Source organism: Thermobia domestica, chromosome 9 (genome assembly GCF_964235325.1).
Source record: "Thermobia domestica chromosome 9, izTheDome1.hap1.1, whole genome shotgun sequence".
NCBI lineage: Eukaryota > Metazoa > Arthropoda > Insecta > Zygentoma > Lepismatidae > Thermobia > Thermobia domestica.
The window spans coordinates 7296828-7319163 of NC_137462.1; the positions used below are offsets into that span (position 1 = coordinate 7296828).

General features: G+C 35.5%; 1 protein-coding gene and 1 non-coding gene across 2 annotated transcripts in view; one reads left to right on the plus strand and one right to left on the minus strand.

Annotated features, from left to right (window-relative positions):
• Positions 1-525: 525 nt before the first annotated feature.
• Positions 526-597, minus strand: TRNAE-UUC (transfer RNA glutamic acid (anticodon UUC)). The gene has a single exon. It is a non-coding gene; the product is annotated as a tRNA-Glu (tRNA).
• Positions 598-766: 169 nt separating this feature from the next.
• The window catches only part of LOC145694375 (matrix metalloproteinase-2-like), a 429459-nt gene continuing 407889 nt past the window's right edge, over positions 767-22336 (plus strand). Inside the window, exon 1 of the mRNA XM_081770541.1 lies at positions 767-2172. Within this exon, the coding sequence (XP_081626667.1) occupies positions 1783-2172 (390 nt within the window). The 5' untranslated portion in view covers positions 767-1782. The remainder of the gene's footprint in view (positions 2173-22336) is intronic.

The window sequence follows — 22336 nt, forward strand, 5'->3', positions numbered from 1 at the left end:
TAAGCTCCCCCCCCCCCCCCGGGCTAGATCCGTCTCTTCAAAGGTTACAGGAAATGCCCCAATTCATAAAGAAGCAAAAAATGGTTAATGATAGTTTGACTTTGCGTTTATATCGGTACAAATGTTTAAAAACAAGAAAAGAAAAAAACTCAAAAATAAAATTAGTTCAGACTCTATTATGCAATAATAGAATAATCCATTAAACAAATAAACAGGATGATTAACTTAGTTTGTTTTAATTATTTTAACGTGTTGACATGGTTTAATTTCTTTATCTTTCATTTTCTAGCAGAAACATCCTTCTTCACTTCAGACATACATTTCGAGAGCTTTCGCCCTTTTTCCATCGCATTTACTCAGCATGGAAACTTTTGATGTACGGTATATATGAACGAATAAGTGAGGAAAATAATAAAAGACTATTTTTATTTTAATTTGGTGGAAAATGACATAAATGAACAAGTATTTTCAAATTACAACGTGTAGCATACACGATTTGTAACTAAGCTGACAGAGAGAAAAAAGTTCCCATGCCGGGAATCGAACCCGGGCCTCCTGGGTGAAAGCCAGGTATCCTAGCCACTAGACCACATGGGATTGCTTATGTGTTATTGTGGATGTACAATACTGATATTCCACGCCGGGCTGTAATGTTGCTCAATAATAATTCCTAGCAGTTCCATCTCGTACCGCATGATGTCGCTAGTTCCAAAACTTCGAGTGCAATATTGGAGACTGTTCCCTCGTCACACGCACACAACACAAACGAAAGCATCGCACGAGAGCTGGAGGACCAGGACCAGGCTGAGCGTTTCAGCAGCTGACACCGTGTAGCGGCGGTGGGTGACGTAGTCGCGTGCTCAGGGGTTCTGTGTGCGGAGGGCGGTGACCTTGATTAAACGCTGAGAAAAACATTGAATCATCCTTGCAATGCAGGTGATGTTTATTTACTAACAACTTCAACATTACTTCCATCTACATGCAAGCTACTTAACCACGGGTGCAGTATCAGAAAAAGTCGTTCAAAAGCGTGTTTAATTGAAGAAACGACCGCCAGATGGATATCTATTCTGTGCTTTCACTGTGCTGTCTGCTTTAAAAAAAAATAAAAATAAGGAAAGATACAAGAACCCGTACCGCTCGGCACTGCTTTTCACTCAAAACCCTTCAGGTCAGTTCTTGAATTCGTGACGCAATGAATGCACCGTTACTCGAATGTTTTTGGAAGCAATAGCAAAACAGTGGATCGATGGATCAAGTGTCGTATACAAGCGCGGGATTAAAAGTTTCAACCCGCGCATATGACGAATATTGTGTTTTGCTTTTTGAATATACAGGATGGTCCTTCAAACACGATTGGGTCGTCTAATGAGCGCCTAATCGTGTGCACACGTGACTATGTTAGGCTAGTGACGTTACTCAATAATGTGTTCTTAATGAGTGTTCCCGAGAAGAAGAAGAGAAAAAAGATGAAGCATTGTTTACATGTATTTGAAGAAGACAACCATAATTAGGTCCAGTTGATGTTGCGACCAAATTGGTGAATGTTACAAAACGTTAATCATAAAAGTTTTGACCTGTTTTCAAAATCCAATTATGAGGTTTTTCTGAGAAAGAAATAATCAGTTATTTCGTTAGATTATGTGTCAACACCACTTCCGACCTCGATGAATTCCTGTAGGGATTCCTGCAATAGTTATTTCATTCTGGACCCCGGTTGTGGGGAAGCCCCACGTTTGTAAGCTTCAGTGTTATTTTTTCTTTCAGTGTTTGTGTGCGCTTATGTTAGTTATTGTTTCCGGAAGACACTTTTCGACTATGTGCGAGTTTCCATTATCACCATTAAAGACAATGGAGACCAAACGTATTTGCTACTCAGACTTATCGTGCGCGAAACGGACGATCCAAGTGATCTCGACGAGTTTCGAACCGCATACCAACCGAAGAGAGTCGAACAATCATGGTGCTATACTTGATAATAGTAATATTAAAGTGAAGGTTGTGCTGAACTATAGACGAAGTGGTAGTGGTACTGAGTTCGATTCTCTGCTATATTATTGTTTACTAGTCTTAATATGTGTAGTGGTGAGTGTTGGTGGTTTGCCTATATCCAAGGATGCTGATACGCAAGATCTTGTGAGAGATAGGAGGGCACTTGTAGGAGATAATGTGGTGAGTACCTATTTCAAATATGCTTCATTTTCGTATATTATACATGCATCACCGTCTAGAAAATCTTTGTGAGGATGGTTATTGCTTTCCAGAGAAAACAAGGAACAAATGTGTTCCCATTCTCTTGTTAATTGAGACGTTGCTTTTAGCATTTTGAAGAGGCCTCTCTTTCAACTATATTGAAAATCTCTTAAGTTTTACGTCCTACGGTCATGCTGGCTAGGCTAAAGGAGACGATGAGAATGAGAAATGAAAATGAGAATGAAAGCCTTACGTTTGTAAGCTTCAGTGTTATTTTTTCTTTCAGTGTTTCTTTTTTCTGGAATGAAGAAAGTGGAAGGAGACGGGAGAACCCCGAGAAAATCCACGTGAACGGTGTTTGTCCATCACAAAGTTCACTTGGCGCGGACTGGAATAGAACCAAGGATCCCATGCACCAGAGGTGAACGCTCTACCGCTGAACTACTGTGACCATTCAGTTATATTAAATAGTACACAAGTTGACAACTTTTACAATTATAGAAAGTGTAGTGGAAGGAGAAAGGAGGAGGAAAATATTAAATTGATGAAATGTATGAATTATTTGTTAATCCCATATTGATTCGGAGCATTATCCGTTTTTCAAGTAATGATTTGAAAAATAATATAATTTGTTCAAACAATTAACAGTTTATACGAATGATTATTCGGACAAATTATTTGTTATAAGAATAATCATTATGTCTTGTTATTCCAGTATTCATTTGAACAATGATTTTTTATTCAAAAAATAAATGGAACAATGATTTGTTATTCTAGTGTTTATTTGAACAATGATTTGTTATACAAGTATTCATTGAACAATTAGGCCTATTTATTATTCGAGTACCCATTCGAACAATGATTTGTTATTCTAGTGTTCATTCGAGCAAAGATTGGTTATTTAAGTAATCATTCGAACAATAGTGTGTTAACTGAACGACCGTTGGAAGAGTAACTTTTTATTCAAATAGTCATTTAAATAATGATTTGTTATTAAAACAATCATTCGAACAATGATTTGTTATTCTAGTATCCACTCGAACAATGATTTGTCATAGGAATAATCATTTGAATAATGATTTGTTATTCAAACAATCATTCGGACAATGATTTGTTATCGGATAATCATATGAACAATGATTTGTTGTAGGAATAATCATTCGCGCAACGATTTGTTATGCAAACAAACATTTGAACAATAATTTGTTATTCGGATAATCATTTGAACAATGATTTGTTGTAGGAATAATTCGAGCAATAATTTGTAATCAAACAACGATTCGGACAACGATTTCATATTCGAATAATCATTTAAACAATTATTTGTAATTCGAACAATCATTCCAACAATGATTTGTTATTCATCATTTGAACAATAATCTGTTATTCGAACAATCATTCGAACAATGATTTCTTATTCGAATAATCATTTCAACAATTATTTGTCATAGGAATAATCATTTAAATATTGATTTGTTATTCAAACAATCATTTGAATATTGATTTGTTATTCAAATAATCATTCGAGCAATCATTTATTATTCGAATAATCATTTGAATAATGATTTGCTATTCAAACAATCATTTGAACCATCATTAATTATACGAATAATCATTTGAATAATGATTTGCTATTCCAATAATCATTCGAACAATCATTTATTATTCGAATAATCATTTGAATAATGGTTTGTTATTCCATCAATTATTTGTTATTCGAATAATCATTTATTATTAAAACAATCATTCGAACAATTATTTGTTATTCGAATAATCATTTGAACAGTGATTTTTCACAGGAATAATCTTTTGAATATTGATTTGTTATTCAAACAATCATTTAGCAATCATTTATTATTCGAATAATCATTTGAATAATGATTTGCTATTCAAACAATTATTCGAGCAATCATTCATTATTGGAATGATCATTTGAATAATGATGTGCTATTCAAACAATCATTCGAACAATCATTTAGTATTCGAATAATCATTTGAATAATGGTTTGTCATTCAAACAGTCATTCGAACAATTATTTGTTGTTCGAATAATCATTTGAACAATGATTTTTCATAGGAATAATCACTTGAATATTGATTTGTTATTCTAACAATCATTCGAGCAAATCATTTGTTATTCAAATAATCTTTTGAATGATGATTTGCTAATCAAACTATCATTTATTATTCGAATAATCATTTGAATAATGATTTATTATTCAATTATTCGAACAATGATTTCTTGTATTAGAATTAATTTGAACAATGATTTGTCATTCGAATAATCATTTAGGGATTTTGTTATATTAGTATTAATTTGAATAATGTTTTTTTTTTTTACTTGAGTAATGATTTGAACAATATTTTGGTATTGGAACAATCGTTCGAATAATGATTTCTTATTCGTATGGTCATTCGAACAATGATTTGTTATTCGAAAAATGATTTTTATTCTAGTATTAATTTGAATAATGATTTGTTATACGAAAAAATCATTCGAATAATGACTTCTTATTGGAACAATGATTTGCTATTTGAATAACCACTGGAACAATCTTTCTTTATTCGAACAACAATTTGTTACAGTATTAATTTGGGTAATGTTTGATATTCAAGCAATGATACCGAACAGTAATTTGTTCAAGTATTGATGTATGAATAGCTATTCAAATTTTAACAGTACAAGTGGGCACAACATAGTGCCACGCATTATTAGTTTGATAAGCGCTTGCACTTTTAAGGCACTGCAATTTATGGGCGCTTAATTTATCGAGCATAAAGTCTATCAGAGCTGCAGATTGGAATAGCGCCTTACCAGAATATAGTGATGTGATAACATCACAGTAGAAGTAGTTCACTGCATTATTATTATTATTATTATTATTATTATTATTATTATTATTAGTAGTAGTAGTAGTAGTAGTAGTAGTAGTAGTAGTAGTAGTAGTAGTAGTAGTAGTACTAGTACTAGTAGTTGTTGTTGTAAAGAGTTAGGTTTATGTTTTTTTTTTTTTAGTTATTTATTGTGACTTTTGTCAGTTTACATTGTTTTGGTGTGAAAATCTAAGTGGCGTGTCCTTCTTGCAAGTCGCTTTATATAATATAGTGATCTCTCTTGTTAAACCAGATCCTAAGCGTAAATTAACTTAGGTATTTGGAAAGGTCAGGATAGGAATCGGAACCGTGAAAGGTCAAAATAAGCAAGGTTTCCTTTTCTTCTCCACCCCCCACTTACATTACTTCTTTAAATTGGATAGTTTATCTCTTTCTCTCTCTCTATTTTAGTGTTGCTATTTTAGGTTAAGTTAGGAGAGGATAAGTTACGCTACATTTGTGGGAAATACAAGGCAAGGCATGTTATAAGTATGTATTAAACCCAGTGGTGCCCATCCCCCGTCATGTCCATGACGCACCCCCCCCCCTCAATTGTCTATCCGTAAGCGTTCTTCCATGAAAAAAATCTTTTTGATTAATTTTTACACCCCCTCAAACATATTTATATAGATTTTTTACCCCCCCCAAATATTTCAATGACGCGGTTTGCGTCATAGCCCCTCTTTATGGGTACCTCTGTTAAACCAGATAACACAGCTGCGGGGGCACGGTGGCTCAGTGGTAGAGCTCTTATCTCTAGTGCATGGGGTCCCTGGTTCGATCCCCGATCAAATAAGTTTGTGGTGGATAACATCGTGCACGTGGGTTTTCTCGGGGTACTCCCGTCTCCTCCTATATTATCATTCCACCAATTCTCCCATCACCATTCATTTGCCTTATATTATCGTCTCCCTTAGCCTAAAGAACATAATCGTGGGACGTTAAACTGAACCCATTTCATTTACAACACAGTCGCGTAGTGTGGCTGCTAACGCTCTCATCTTTTGTGCGATCGGTCCCGGGTTCGATTCTCGGACTCTCGGTCGAAAAAGTGTTAAAACTTTTTCAAGCAAGCCATCTTGAGAGAGGCTTTCCTCATTCACATCAGGCGAATGCCGAGATAGTACGTAACACACAGGTCCCAGGCCACATCCTTCCTTCCCCAATACTTTCTTCCTTCCTGTTTCTCGAATAGTGTGATCGCCGAGTGACGTCATGACCATAGATGCCGAAATCTAATTTCTAATTCCCCTAAACCAGACAACACAGTGCTGTTAATATTCCAACAATTGTTCGAATAGCGATTTTTTCGAATATTCGAGAAATCCATTTTCCGAATTTCAACATCACTAGTTCTGATCCCTGTACTAGATACAGCCTACACTGAGAAAAGTCCGTTCTCCGAACAGAGGTATATTGTACAAATATACGGAATCCTGTTGCTTACTACAGAAATCAGTATGGAGCATACGTTACCCATATGCTATACGCATTGCACTTAGATGTTACTAATCATGCCGTTGCAGGATGTCTGACATCTAACAGTTTTCTGTATATCACATGCATATACTTATCTTACATTCCTCAGCTATATGTTATATACGTCCATTTCAGGGGCGGATCTAGGAGGGAGAGATAGGAGAGACACCCCCCCCAGAAAAGGGAACTTTCTTATTTTATATATAAATAAAACCCATCACAGAGTTTGGGGCTCTTAAAAGTAGCTCTAAGTAGCAGTATTACAACCCACCGTCCCTCCCAGAAGTCCGTCCTGACTCCGCCCCGGGTCTATTTGTATGTGAGATCCTGATCGCCTATATTGTTTCATACGGAAAGTACGTATAGATGGAACACTTATACGAAAAGTATTATAAAACATGCGTTTTCAGTTATTCGTCTGCTGTACGTTAAGTCCAAGAACTACAAGAATTACGCATGTAATCTACCTTTTTAAGTACGCCACCTATATTTTTTTCTCAGTATATTAATAATACTTTTTGAACATCTTTCTATATGTTGACAGCTATTCAGTTTTCTCCACTTGGAAAATAATTTTATTGTTCTAATATTCAAGACATATTATTCACCCTACAAAATATGGAATCCGAACAATATACAATATATAGGTAAAATTACGGGACAAGAATAAACGGCCACAAATGCCATTAAAACTAATGGCGTTTTTGGTCGTTTATTCTTGTCCCGTACTTTTTACTAACTAATACGTTTCGTAACGATAAAGGAAAATAAAGGAATTGAATTTTGATGTTTACGTCCGAGTGGTGAGGAAGGCGCTTCATAGTAACAGTAAGAGTCTTGTTACAACAATCCTGACCAGTGACCGCCTATCCAGTGTTTCTTCTAGACATGTTTTTAGAGGGCACTGCCCCTCCCGGAGCTCTGAGATTGCCCCCCACCCCCCGGAGGAGACCAAAATAATACGTCTATAATATAATAATAATAATAATAATAATAATAATAATAATAATAATAATAATAATAATAATAATAATAATAATAATAATAATAATAATAATAAAAAAAATAGAATAGTACCGTCTGAAAATAATATGTGCCCTTCCGAATAAAATGTGTTCCCCGGAACATTTTTTTTTTCTGAAAGAATCACTGCTGACCTATCTCCTTTTTGAAAAGCCTGGTACTCTTACTGACCTATGGAATTAAATCAAGTAAAACTAACTGGTCAGTTAAGATCTTTATTTAGAGACAAAATATTAAACATTTCTAAGTATGGTTGCCAAAGCACGGCTTTCTAAAGCAAGATGGGTGGCTAAGAATTATTTTGAACAAGACTATACGTGTACTTCTATTACTTATTTACATATACAGTCAGCGACAAAAATTCTTTACGTTTTAGAAAGTAACTAGTACGAAGAATGAGTTTCGTAAGTAACTTCAGAATGGAAAGACAATTTGAGTACAGTTTTCAGTAAATTAAAAAAAGAGAATGTTATTTTCTGTACATTGCAGCCATACCAATGTTATTCCCAAAATAAATTTTAGTAAATAGAAAGAACTTTTGTCGCTGACTGTACAACCTATAACTTGTACGGGAATACTTGACAACCAACAACAATAATAATGTTAATAGTGAAGAAGGAATTGGACCAAAATCGGCCAGAGCTTATATGTGAAGTTACCATCCCACTATTCACCTTGCGGAATTAAAGGGAAAAATCTAGGGGAATGAATCAGAGTCTATATAATCCAGCTGGAAGCTCTCCGATTCGAAGAAAGAATGCTGATGTACTTGAACTACATTAGGTTGTCAAGTATCAAACCTCAAACTCTGAAACTCAAATTTTAATAATTTCTTTTATTATTTTAATTATTCTGAAACACATTCACATTCAGACACACACACACACACACACACACACACACACACACACACACACACACACACACACACACACACACACACACACACACACACACAAATACCCAAAACATTGTAAAGAACCATTAATAATATTGTTGTTTTTCGTAATCTATTTTGATATTGTGTATTATTTATTAAACGTAACTACGGACCGTTGTGTGAAACTTATGCATTTCGTACAAAACAGTAATCTCAGGGTTGGCCCTAACCGATTTGTCGCCCTTTGCAATAGCATCATTTGCGGTCCCTCATTCCCAAGAAAGAACAAATCTTAAAAACCACGATTTTAAGTATACTATCACATCACGAGCAACGGAGGAGTGGGGAAAAAAGCACTCGCACTCAGAAAGGCATAATCACACATTACAAATACAATCTCGTTGCGTTTATTGTATTTAATTTAAATAATAATCTATTATGTTAGTGAAAGATAAAACAAACACATCTGCAGAGGAAAGATGGTAATCCTTTTTATAGAATTCAATATCGAGCTTCAATCTCAATATATCCGTTGCAATTCCAGTGCAGCTAGCTTTTTTATCTTTATTTCTTGATTTTCCTTCTACATCTGTTAAAAATATAAAAAATAAATATATATATTTTTTTACAGCTTCAATGATAAGGAACTTGTTTGTGACAAAGACAAAACTTTTTCATATCAAAACTGTGATAACTAACTAAATGGAACAGGTGTTTGTTATTGTTCGAGAATTGAGTTTTCGTATTTGACAACAATCAAGCAATTCATGCTGGGATTTGTTTGACCATTTGCTTTAGCACTGTCCATGTGAGTGACCTTAAACTAATGTGACCTAAACATGATTTATAAATGTGATATTCAAATAGGTCAGCTTAGTAAATTTAACTACCATCATCGTGAAGTCTATTTCCAACAAGAAATATTTATTTTAAATAATATAGTTGTGACAGATTTTGCTGCCCCTCGGAACTTGCCGCTCCGTGCAAATGCAAGTGTTTACATATGGTATAGCCTGCCCTAAGAAAGCACAGTGCTTAGAGCTTCGATAGATCTAAGTTATCTATTTTCTTATTGCAAAGTATTGCCCTCAATAAACGCTGTACTATATAGAAAAGAATCAGATTCTTTGTAGCTGGATTGAAGACAACGATTCCTATTTTACATGACAATGCTTTTCTGATTTTCTATTTTTGTTTTGAACGCCATATGACGTAACATATAAATGGCTTTTTTGTGTGTGGACAATACAACTTGCTTTGGTAATTTCCATATCTATGGTCTTTGACCTCTTTTGCTGATGCATGTTTTGGTAGTTAGTACATACGACTTCCAACCAAGTTATATAAATTGTCATGGATACACTTAGATGTCTAGTCTGTGTTCTTTCTTCTTCTTCTTCTTCCTTCGTTTTCTTCCTCTGTACTGGTTCTGAACTGTTGAATTGGAGTTCCAAAGAGCATATACATACATCATGATCACAAGACGGAACAAAAACGCATCTTTTAAAAATCATTTGTTAACTTACGGTAACATGTCTGAGCGGATTTATTTTTTTTATGTCCAAATAAGAATACCATGTATGCTAATCTATTCTGTTTGAAAATGCAGACTGTTTCCATATTTTATAACAAGAAATCGTGCTTCACTTTTGTTATTCCGCAATAAAAATCAAGACAAGAACGGTTTTGTTGACTACGTGAATACAGAAAAAAAAGGAGATACAATTATCTATGGCTATGAACTATAGGAAGTACCATATATATTTCACTGAAATGACAAAGCATGCTTAATATCAAAACATAAAGACGAATTTACATAATTCATTCGCATAGAAGTTCACATATGGTTTTGTGCGACTGAATCGTCCTTTTATGTCAAAAGTCATATTACGATAATAAATTCTTATTTAGAGAGATTATTTTGGCACTGATTACTGTGTTTATGTTGTATCTGTATAATTTAAACTTTCAGTTATGCAAAAAGATACTTTGACCCAGAAAGAATGTAACAATTTGTTTTTCATAACCGAAATGAACTGATGCCAAAACATGCTGTACAAGCACTGCACATAGACCGTACATGATAATGAAGTAGGTTTTATGGTCTTTTGATTTCAAAAATGGAACTATTAAGGTACAAAAATGGATACGTTTACTTTACCTTGAAACCAATTTATAGCTCCAAATTTAATGAACATTACCCATCATAGCAGAAACTTAACAGTTTTTATTTGAATGTGTCAATCATTGAGGTGGATCACTAGGTGTTCTCGGTGCTATACTAAACACTGCTTGCATAGTGCAGCGTTGCCAGGTAGTGTCGTGTGTGTACTGGTGCCAGATAAAAAAGGAAGTAACCATGAAATTCTACGTGCATACTTACTGGAGAAATTAGTTTTCGACCCTTACTGCAATTCACAGTTAAGTTCCACTTCTCGAATTGCAACGCTAGAATCCAGGAATTAAACGTAAAAATTTGGCAGCAATGCATTATGGCGTTCTGCGTAAGTTTCTTCTCAAAATCTATTTCCTTAAATATAAATTAATATTTAAATAAAATGTGAAACATAACACGAAAAAATGTCAAACAATATATCTATTTCGTAATAAGATCGTTACTTTTAAAGTACTTAACACATTCAAATAAACATTTCATAAAATTGAGCACTTCTAGTTAAGATCTAACAGCAAGTGCCATTTTGTGTGCTCATTGTAAGACGAATCAAATATTTTCTTCTATTTGTTACCTTTTTCGATATCAGAAGCCACAACCAAATGAATCAGTGTCTTGTGTTGTAGCTGAGACATAACTTTATCTTATAGCACAATATTTATAGTATCTTATAGTAGTATGTAACGTTTCATTGCGCAGTGGTTAAGGGAATGAGCTAAAATGTGTACTGACTTCCGGGTGGTGATCCACCTTAAAACATATGTTTCAAAAATCTCTAAAAGAATAATATCGCAGTTTCAAATTATTTGAATTTCCCATAGCAGTGGGTACATTATGACTCTGATAAATGAGTATTCTTCATAAGTGATAGTTATTAAAAGCTTGTATACATACTTACAACATTCTATGCATAATCGAAAAGCGCGATGTTCTGTACGTCAAATTTACTCAATACTAGGTACCGTCCTTGTTCGAGTACATGTAGAACTGCCATTGTCTACCCGCCAAGCATAAGATCGTATTCAAGTCCAATATTGAAATTATATTACGGTATATTAAACCATTTTAAATAGCTTCCACCCAGCGTAGAGGTATACTGGGGAGTCACGTGATTAAAAGATGTGATGCTTGGTCCAGAAATCTCCTTATAGGCCTGGTAGAGATAGGGCAACGCAGTGCGCTGACCACACGTTCATAGCTACACTGATCGCTAACAGATGGCATAGGAGCGGCCCAGGCCCACAAAGGGCTGTCACGTCAGTGGTTAGTTCAACCAATTTAAATAAATTATATATTTTAAGTTTTGGTGACACGTTTTACTACTTATTTTTTGTTACAATAGGTTTATTGACTTTGGTACGAGCTTGTTCATAAAAGCACGCGATACCCATTCTTCATCAGTGATGCCAATTCGGGAAAGAGGTTTCGTTGAAGATTGTTTCTCAAAATTCTGCTAAATTAAATTTAAACCCCTAATTTTACAATCACATTTCAGCCCTAAGTCATGTCGTAAGAACAAGCCCGAATTAAATGACTACTATAGATGAAGTAACACTAACTTCCATAATGTATAAGCTTATAGGTTGAATAGGTTTGGATTTAGGACAAGTTCAAGTCTCTTAGAAATTCTCGTCGGAATCGGTTCTCCAAAATGTACTCATCTGGAAGACTTTCCCCCAATTTTAGAAGTACAATTCCCAAGTTGGCAACACTGTTCCTTAGAAAAGCATGAGAATGAAAACAATCGTCAGAAAATTTCAAAACAATATTACATTCAAGGATCTTAAAAAAAATAGAGGATCTGCCCTTACAACAAAATCTTGAAGCCATACGTCACAGTTTCACCAAAACTACTCTGCCCACTCCGCCCAATAGGATCGCAATCTTTGGAGCCAACAATCATGGCGGAAACGAAAGTAGCTAATCAGACGATGGCGGAAACGAGAGTAGCCAATCAGACGTGTCTATGCTCGGTTGGTTTTTGGCTTCATCGATTTAATAGGATGAAGATACATATGAGCAGATCCTCTATTTATAACATCCTTGATTAAATCGGAATGATTTGAATATTGCATAATAAAAACACAATTACCCATTTTCTGTTTATTACAAACCAATTTTAGATAAACATATAATTAAAAGTGTTATAATATTAATTTTTAGTAAAACAGAGAAGAGTTCTAGTAGCAAGCATATTTTTTCACACCCTACCCTAGCCAACTGTTTTTAAGTTCGTTATAAGGAGACGGGTGATGTTAGATTTACATCAAAGTTTCACCACCCGAGTGTGACGTAATGTCAAATGGCATTATCATGGAGGCAAAGTTGAAATAAAACGAGCTCTGCGAGGCTTCTAATCCCCTTCACTGGCTGACGCTCACTCAGTTATGTTTCCTAACGTAAATAAATCACTTTTCATGCGTTGTATATTTGGTACACGGGGAAATGAGTATTGTTTTCGTCTTATTTTAGAGATAAAAGCGTTATGAATTTTTTTAAAACATAAAAAAAAAAAACTTTCTGGGTTTGAATGAACCCACGCCAAAAACGATTTTTATTATTAGCCCGTGTGCTAGCATACTCATCCATTAGCACCGACAACATTTGACGTTTGATTTGTGTTGTAGTATGCTACGTGACGAGAAACGGATAACTTCAACCAATCACAACCGTGTATTTTCTTTTTAATCTCAAATTAGGATTTATAAAGGTGCAGACCCAGCTCCCAGTTAACTACATCACTAAGTTTAGTTATAAATAATTGTTTCTTAATACCAGGCCCGCAATCAGAGGGGAGCTAGGGGGCCTGGCTCCCCTAAACTTTACGTGATCCCTCCAGATCTTAATACAAAATGCTATTATTAATACAAAAAACACAATTTAGATACTTGTAAGAGAATTTTTAATGACTTGGCACTCCCTAACATATTCATGCTCCCTCACAAACCTCTGTGATTGGTTTCGGACCTACATAATACCTAGCTGGAGTAATTTAGATGTAAAAATTGATGAACATGATGGATAATGATGAAACATGGTGGATCATGTTTCCTTTTTCTATTTAACTTAAACCATGACAACCATCATAAAATAAATAAACAATACGTATAAATGTTACGATTTACTAGCCAGAAAATAGTGTTTTGAAAACGGGATTCAGTTCTGGTAATATTTAATAGTTTCTTCTTATGGTCAATAAACAACTATCATAGAGATGTGATGTGGTCTAACTGCTGCAAAATTTTCCCATCCTGAATTTTGTTTTTGAGAGGTTTACCAGTACGGAGGTAAAATGTGAAAGAAAAAAAAAAAAACAACCAGAAAGAAAACAAGTCTTCCAGGGAGGGCTCACTGGTTGCCCACCCTGGTGAAGCACGATATTGCCTCGTTGTCATGGCAACTGGATGCTGTGTGGGTGGAAAAGTATCCCGGATATCGAAATGGTGGTTGGAGAGGACTCTTTCGGCCGCTCTCTTTCCCTCTTTTTTTTTTTCTCCCGAGAAATCCCGAATCCAAGGGAATGAAAAATATCCAGCAGAAAATAGGTAGGACATCGTTGTTGGAGAACATTGCTATTACGAAACTTACTTTATATCGCTCTCAAAGTATTTGCTTGTACAGCTCTCAAAGTATTTGCTTGTACGCTTAATTGTAGTTTATTGGTGTTATAATTTTGAATTGTTTTTCCATTACAAATTTTTAAAAGTATTCAGTGCTGTTTTTTAGAAAATAATTTCCTGTTCCCCTCTTTATGGAAGGAATGGGATAGAGGAGTTAAAATATTATGATTATACGTGATAAAAAGTTAGCAGAGATTCCCAAAATAATGAAGAAATTTGTGTCATTTGTATTACAAGTGTTCTTGCGAAAATGTTATCTATGTTGTAGTAACAATGCATAGCCATCCCACCCATTCCTTTACAACATTGTATGTAGAGACGTGTTCAAAACAATCTGGCCACGTATCTCTTTTCGAAAAGTCTTGTATTCTTATCTAGAGTTGAAATTGAATGAAACAAATATGGATCATCATTGGCTAATTTAAATCTTGATTTAGAGCCAAAGCATTGCAATTTTCTACGCACAATTGCCGTTTTAAAGCAAGATGGATGACCAAAGCAAAAAAGCGGCTTTTGAAATTGATTTTGAGTTCCAACAATAAGTTCCATCTCGTCCATTGATCCTTTGTTTAAACTGGAAATGGAAGAAATAGACCTTTTCTGTTCACTATTTACATCTAGTCATACATACGTAAATATCCAAACAAAGCAGAAAATCTGAAGAAATTTTAAAGTATATTGTGAATCTCCTATTGGAACAGTCTACCTGTAAGCGATTGCTATTTGACAACCTTCTACCTAATAATTTGCTCTTATACCTATCTGATTGGATTTAACTAGATGATCTAGTAACAAAAAATTACGTACATTATATTCATTCAGTATAGACTATCTTCATCTTCAATTGGTCAGAAACAAAAGTTAGTGAAATTTAGTCTATTTACCATGCTGTTAGAAACACGAAACAATACACAAAAGTCACCAATCAACATTAAAACATTCAAATTATTTAAAAGCTTTTATCTCATTTCACATTTCAAGTTTCCTGTATTTATCGAGAAAAATGTATTCTTTAGTAAAAACTAAAGTTTAAAATGAAGGTCAATAGCCATGATATGCCTACATTACCAAATAAAAAATTCAGGCTACCATCTCAATTCCTTTTTCCGTCAAACTCTTTAATATGTTCCTCATTAAAAACTTTTACTTTTCATGTGGCATTTTTGAATCAATGATGTATATATATATATATATTCCGTGGCATAATTTCGCTTCGAAAAAATTAAAACAAGGAACAATTTTCTGAAACGTTTCCATACCTGTTATTAGCAGAGCTATTACACGCTAAACATTCAACACGACTCGTGAACAAAAGAGGGCGCGTGTTGATTCATCCATATATTGATCTCCGGTTTGCTTTCTTTCTTTTCTTTTCTTTCTTTTTTTTATGTATGTCATATTTCCAAGGTAAAAGAGGAAACAAATGACAGTCAACTTTCGTAGAATACTGGATAAACTATACACACAACTTTTTTTTGTTAGTGTTAATGTTTTTTTGAAAAAAAAAAAAGTTCTTCAGGATTACGAAATGGTCTTACGAAAGATGCCCTAATTGGATAGAAAATTTCTTACATTTTTCGTTTCAATGTTTCTTTTTCTTGTTAAAAAAAAAGAACATGATTTTGAATGTACTGTTTGTTGTGAGTAGAGCAACCAACATTATGTTTTATTTTTTGTTTAATTATGCTTTATTTTTTCCAAATTATGCTTTATTGTTAATTTCAGTCATTGTTTATATTAATCGTATATAATGTATAATATTTACTATATATTAAATATTCTAAATATCTTGATCTATTTATTAATATTTTATGCAACCAGTTTCTTTCATATTTAATGAACTTTCTACTTAATGCACTGTAAAGAGATATGCTTTACTAGTCAGTTTTTTTTATCACTTGTGTGCGCCTTAGAGATGCATACATACAGAAAGAGAAAGTAAAAGATGCCACCAAAAAGTACAAGAAGTGCTCAAGTTCAAGAGGTACACATAACAATATAGTGTGGAGTTCTTGTGTACTACTCATTTTTTCTTTTCTCCACATCAAAGGATTACACAAAAATTTATAGTAATAAAAATAAGCTTTTCATTGTTGCATTGTTATGTTGTCAATGATTTTGCATTGCAAATATTGGTTTTAAAAAATATTAATATAGTATATGTTAAACTTGCAGTTAAACAGAATTTTGCAAGAATTGTGCTATACATTTTAAATTATACGTTATGCATTATTTTCTAAAATTATGTTTTATTATACTTTTAAAATTAGTTTCTTCTGGGCCCTTAGACAACCACAACCATGTTTAAGGTACCAACCATATGTGTAAATCGCTATTATGCTTTTTATGCTTTTGGGTTGCTCTAGTTATAAGTAGTGTATACGAAGTAGCACGTGTGTCCTTGTTAGGAAAATAAAACCAAGAGATACAGTTCGTTGGTTAAGAATGTATTTTGTTACATATACAATACATGAATAAATAATTTATCTTCCAGCAAAATAAAGGCTGTTAGTTATTATAGGCAGGGAACCACGTAGCTTTTTTCCGTCATAAAAGTTCATTTTTTTTTTTATTTTCTCGAAAACTATGAATGAGAATATGCTACCAAAGCATGTTACGAGGAAGAATCAGAAACTAAGATAACAAGGCCGATATTTCTGGAGTTTCGTCTGTTATAAAACAACGAGTGTGCGGTAATTTTACTATATGGAGTTGGCAACTGTGCAGAGTTTCAGCCACCTGCGCCTCCAGCGCTAGTTCTAGGTAAACACCAAGGATGTTATAAAATAGAGGATCTGTCCATACGTATGTTCATCATATGAACTCAATTACGCTAAAAAAAAAAAAAAAAAAGCGAGCATCGTCTGAGCCGGCACGTCTGGTTGGCTACTCTCGTTTCTGCCATGATTGTTGGCTCGGAACTTTGCGATCTTAGTGGCTCGGAGTGTGCAGAGTAGGTGTGACGAAACTGTGACGTATGGCTTCATGATTTTGTTGTTAGGGCAGATCCTCTATTTTATAACATCCTTGGTAAACACAAATGGAAACTGATCTCGCGAAGAAGTCCGCTACTTTATTCAATTTCTGTGGGAACATGTGGGAACATTTTACATCCGAACATGCAACCGCAGCAGAAATTCACCGGCAGCTGATAAGAGGTTTATTGCTAGGACTTCTCACACAGAGGGCGTAATCTTTCTTCAGGACAACGCGCGCATGCATACAATTCCGTTATTCGATTTCTGTGGGCGAAACATGTAACCGCAGCAGAAATTCACCGGCAGCTGATAAAGGTTATTGCCAGGACTTGTTACTCAGAGGACGTAATCTTTCTTCACGACAACGCACGCATGCATGCATACAACCCAGAAGACCACCACGCTGTCGAAGCAGTTTCGCTCAGATATCATCGACCACCTTCCATACAGCCTGGACTTAGCTCCTAGCAATTTTTTAACTATTCCCACACTTGAAAGGACACATAGGAGGCCGTCGCTTCGCTTCAGACGAGGAGCTGAAACATTTCGTGACAACGTCGCTGAACATACAAGGACAAAATTTCTACCAGGAGCGAATCTTCAAACTCATTCCACGATCCAACAATTGCTTCAACCGATATGGAGACTATGTGAAAAAAAAATAACCTAATGTACGCGTATGTACTATCTGTTGGCTGTATTGGTTGTATGAAATTATATATACACGTTTCACTGGTAACCTTACTTTCTGATCACCCCTCGTATTTTGTTCAGGTCGATATGTTCAATCGATTGATATATGTTTTATAGTTTGCAAATATTTTACGTAAACAGAATTTTTAAGATGTAAGAGTTGACGATTATTTTTAGACTAAATCTAATTAGCCATAATGGGTATTGTCTTCTTGCTAATTTAATAATGAAGAATTTAATGATGGTATATTTCGGGTTCAGTTTCAGCTCAATAAGTGGCATAGTTCTGGCATAGCACCAATCCTTAAGTTTACAAATTAATGTTTTCTTTTATATATATATATATATATATATATATATATATATATATATATATATATATATATATATATATATATATATATATATATATATATATATATATATATATATATATTCTTGAAAACTATAAATAGATTTTATACTCATGCGTATTATTTTGTCAGCTTAATAACATCTTCGATTGGTTTGTCTCATGTTTGAACTTTTTTTTTTTTTTCGTTAAAAGCTTATTCAGTAATTGTAGAATTTCCAAATGATTACTTCTTGCTAAAAGTTGAAATGAAATGAAATCTTTCAGTTTAACGTCCCACGATTATGCCTGTTAGACTAAATGATGATGGAAGAATTGGTAGCATGAGAATGTGGGAGGAATCGGGAGTACTCCGAGAAAACTCATGGACATGATGTTGTCCACCACAAACTTATTTGGTCTGAGATTGAACCAAGAACTCCACGCACCAGAGGTAAGCACTGTACCAGTGAGCCACCCCGCCCTCCCTTTGTCAGTGTTATGATCGTGACTGGCTTGGCTCTGTCTGGCTGGAGTGTTTCTTGATCCACAGAACCCCTGTGAAATGAGTCGGCTAGGTAAATTGATACGAAACTAACTTTGCATAGGGAAGTCAAGCTCTTCTCACACAGCAAGAGTTCTCTGGTTCGATCCAGGGGTAAAGGTGGATCTGAAAAGGTAGGGGAATGGATGACGTCACTCCGTCCTCCGTGCTTATCTTTGCTCATTGTATTTTTTTTTTTTAGAAAGTGGGAGACGCCAGAGATATTTTCGGGAAGTGAGGGGACCGCGTCACCCCGCACTTTTACCCCTGGTTCGATCCCATTCCATGAGATTTGTGGGTTTTACTATATTCCAGTCTTTTTTTTTTTTTTTTGTCTTTCATCTGCATTTATCACTATCCCGTTTAATATAAAACGACCTAAATGTGGTGGGACGTTAAACTATTTTAAAGGAATGTGGCTTACCAAACAGCGGACAAGGTACTCTATTGGTTAGAGCGTTTGACTCATATCCTCGTGGTTCCGGATTCGATTCTCCGATTCTTCGGCGTCCACCCAAAGTCGTGAGGCAAACCGGGGAGTCATGTGAATAAAATACCTGACGAAAGAAACTAGGTCTAGAAACCTCAACAAGACGACGCAGCGCGCTGATCACCCCGTTCGTCTCTAGGCTGAATATAGTTCAGCCGGTTGCTAACAGATGGCGTTGGAGCAGCTCAGGTCCACATAAAGCGGGCTGTTACGCGAAGTGGTTGAGTTGGTTTGTTGGTTTACCAAACAGAACTTTTCTTCATATACTTATCCATCCGTACGTCCAGCAAACAAAACATTTCAAGAACTACGTCATAGATCACCAATTTTGGCCACAGTGTAGAGAGTTTAAAGTTTGCAATCGAGTTCGTTTGTAGGTGTAATATTCAAACCGGAAGTATTTGGTCTAGGAATTAATTCGTGCGGGTGGACAAGAGATGGCGCAACGAACGGAGCGTCCCACAGTTCCGTGTATCCACACATGTGTTGCAAACCCCTGTCATCGCGTATCGTTCGTAGTATAGGGCAGTGGATTAAAGCGTCAACAACACCAGTTTGTAGTTAAGTGAACATGGCGCAATTTGTGCATGATAAAGTGTTTTTGCGGGGTGTCCTGCTGCATTACTTTAACATGCAGAAAAGTGCGACTGAAAGTCATCGTATTTTGGTGGAAGTGTATGGTGACCATGCTCTAGCTGAGCGAACGTGTCAGAAGTGGTTTGCACGGTTTAGAAGTGGTGATTTCGGCTTGGCAGACCAAGAGCGAGCTGGACAGCCAAAAAAATTTCAAGACGAAGAATTGACAGCATTGCTCGAGCAGGATTCGTGTTAAACGCAGGAACAACTTGCAGCAGCATTAGGCGTTGATCAAACAATAGTCTCCAAACGCTTGAAAGCCATGGGAATGATTCAAAAGATGTCACATTGGGTTCCACATGAATTGAAAGACAGAGACGTTGAAAGACGAAAAACCATTTGCGAATTGCTGCTTCAACGACAGAGCAGAAAGGGGTTTCTGCATCGAATTATTACGGGTGATGAGAAGTGGATCCATTACGAGAACCCTAAACGAAAAAAGGCCTGGGTGAAGCCAGGTGAACCAGGTCCATCACAACCAAAACGAGATATTCACTGTGCAAAGGTTATGCTGTGCATATGGTGGGATATGAAAGGTGTGGTGTACTATGAGCTGCTGCAACCGGGTGAAACTATGAATGGAGAACGTTATCGACGACAATTAATGCGTTTGAAGCAAGCTCTGGCCAGAACACGACCAGAACGGGAGAACAGACATGATAAACTTATTGTTCAACATGATAACGCTCGCCCACATGTCGCAAAACCGGTCAAAACCTATTTAGAAAATGTCGGATGGGAAGTTTTACCCCACCCGCCGTATTCACCAGACGTTGCTCCTTCGGACTACTACTTGTTCGATTGCATGAACAACGATTTGATTGGACAGCGGTTTACTTCTTCAGAAGATATCGAAACATGGGTCTCTGACTGGATCGCTTCCAAGGATGAGGACTTCTTTCGCCACGGAATCCGTACATTGCCTGACAGATGGGCGAAAGTGGTGGCTAGCGATGGACAATATTTTTCTTAAGGTATTTATGTATTTTGTGTTTGTACTACAGCTTCAATGTGTGCGTACCAACCGCACGAATTAATTCCTAGACCAAATAGTAGAAATCGACCATTTCCGGTTTTGACATTGAACATTATAAAACGAAAACGGTAATAGATAAATGATAAGCGATTTCATGCAATCGATTAACCGTTTCAGGAAAACATTTCATCTTTATCCTTAAATTTTCTACTTAAACCGGAAGTGGTAGAAATCCACTAGAACTTTTGGTTTCAATATTGATTTACATGGAACAAAAATGATAAAGAGATAACGAGAAACAATTTTTTTTTTAAAAAAAATATTTAGCGTTCTAAGAATAGGTACCATTTTCTCTCTTAATCCTCTATTCAAAAAGGAAGTGGTAAAAATCAACCATTTCCGGTTTTAATGTTGATTACTGTAGAGTAAGAACGGCAATAGATAGTAAGCAGTTTTCTGCAATCAATTAACAGTCCTAAGAATATATTTCATCTCTAGTCTAGTCTCTCTCTACTAAAAGCGGAAGTGATAGAAATCTACTACTATTTCCGGTTTCAATATTAACGCGACATACAAACCAAATTTCTCCACGGGGTGTACACGTGGCAGAATTACTTGCTATTTATTATTTTATTGTTACAGGCAATAGAAAATTATGTCATTATCGTGCACTTATATTTAGAGACTATACTACAAAATTTATATAATGATTGTATTTCCGCGTAGTTGGTAAATGGTAAATGATTCTGGAGATACATTTTATCCGTTTCTTGCTTACGCGGTAGCAACATTACGAGTTGTGCTCTGTTAGCAAAACAAATACACTGATGAGCCATATTTTTTTACGATTAAAGTTGATGAGCTCCAAAGAACAAGCAGAGGCGAAATAATTTTCTTTTGAACAAAGTTGTTCTGGAATCCATTCTTTCAGTTGGTTGGACTTTTGCTAAGAAATTTCAATAAACACGACAACATTTCATCAAAAGGCATCACATGAATTATGAGGCCAATATGTGAGCTTGTAAGTTCCCAAGTATAGAACTCTGCCTGAATAACCGCAATATTTTAGGCGTCCTGCACTGAAAACCATGCCGTGCGAACAAGCACCGTTCTTTGTGTATGTGTTTGTATTTGTGTGTGCCTGGCTGTTGGAGAAGTCCTGTGCGAGGGCGGCAGGGACTCCGGGGATCGATGCCCACTTGGAGTTTCCAGGTCACGCTGTTGCCATAGCGACCTGGATCGCTGAACCAAGAGAACAAACAGCAGTGAAGCCTCCCCCAAACTGTAAAGAACAAGCCTTTGTTTCCATTACATTGAGAACCAAAGAGTTTAGAACAAATACCTCGGCGTTCGATTCATGTAGGCTGCAAGAAACACGTTTTTTTTTTTTCTTGTGGATTACACTAGTGTTAACAAAGCAGGATTTTTGTTGTCTTTGCTCTGCAG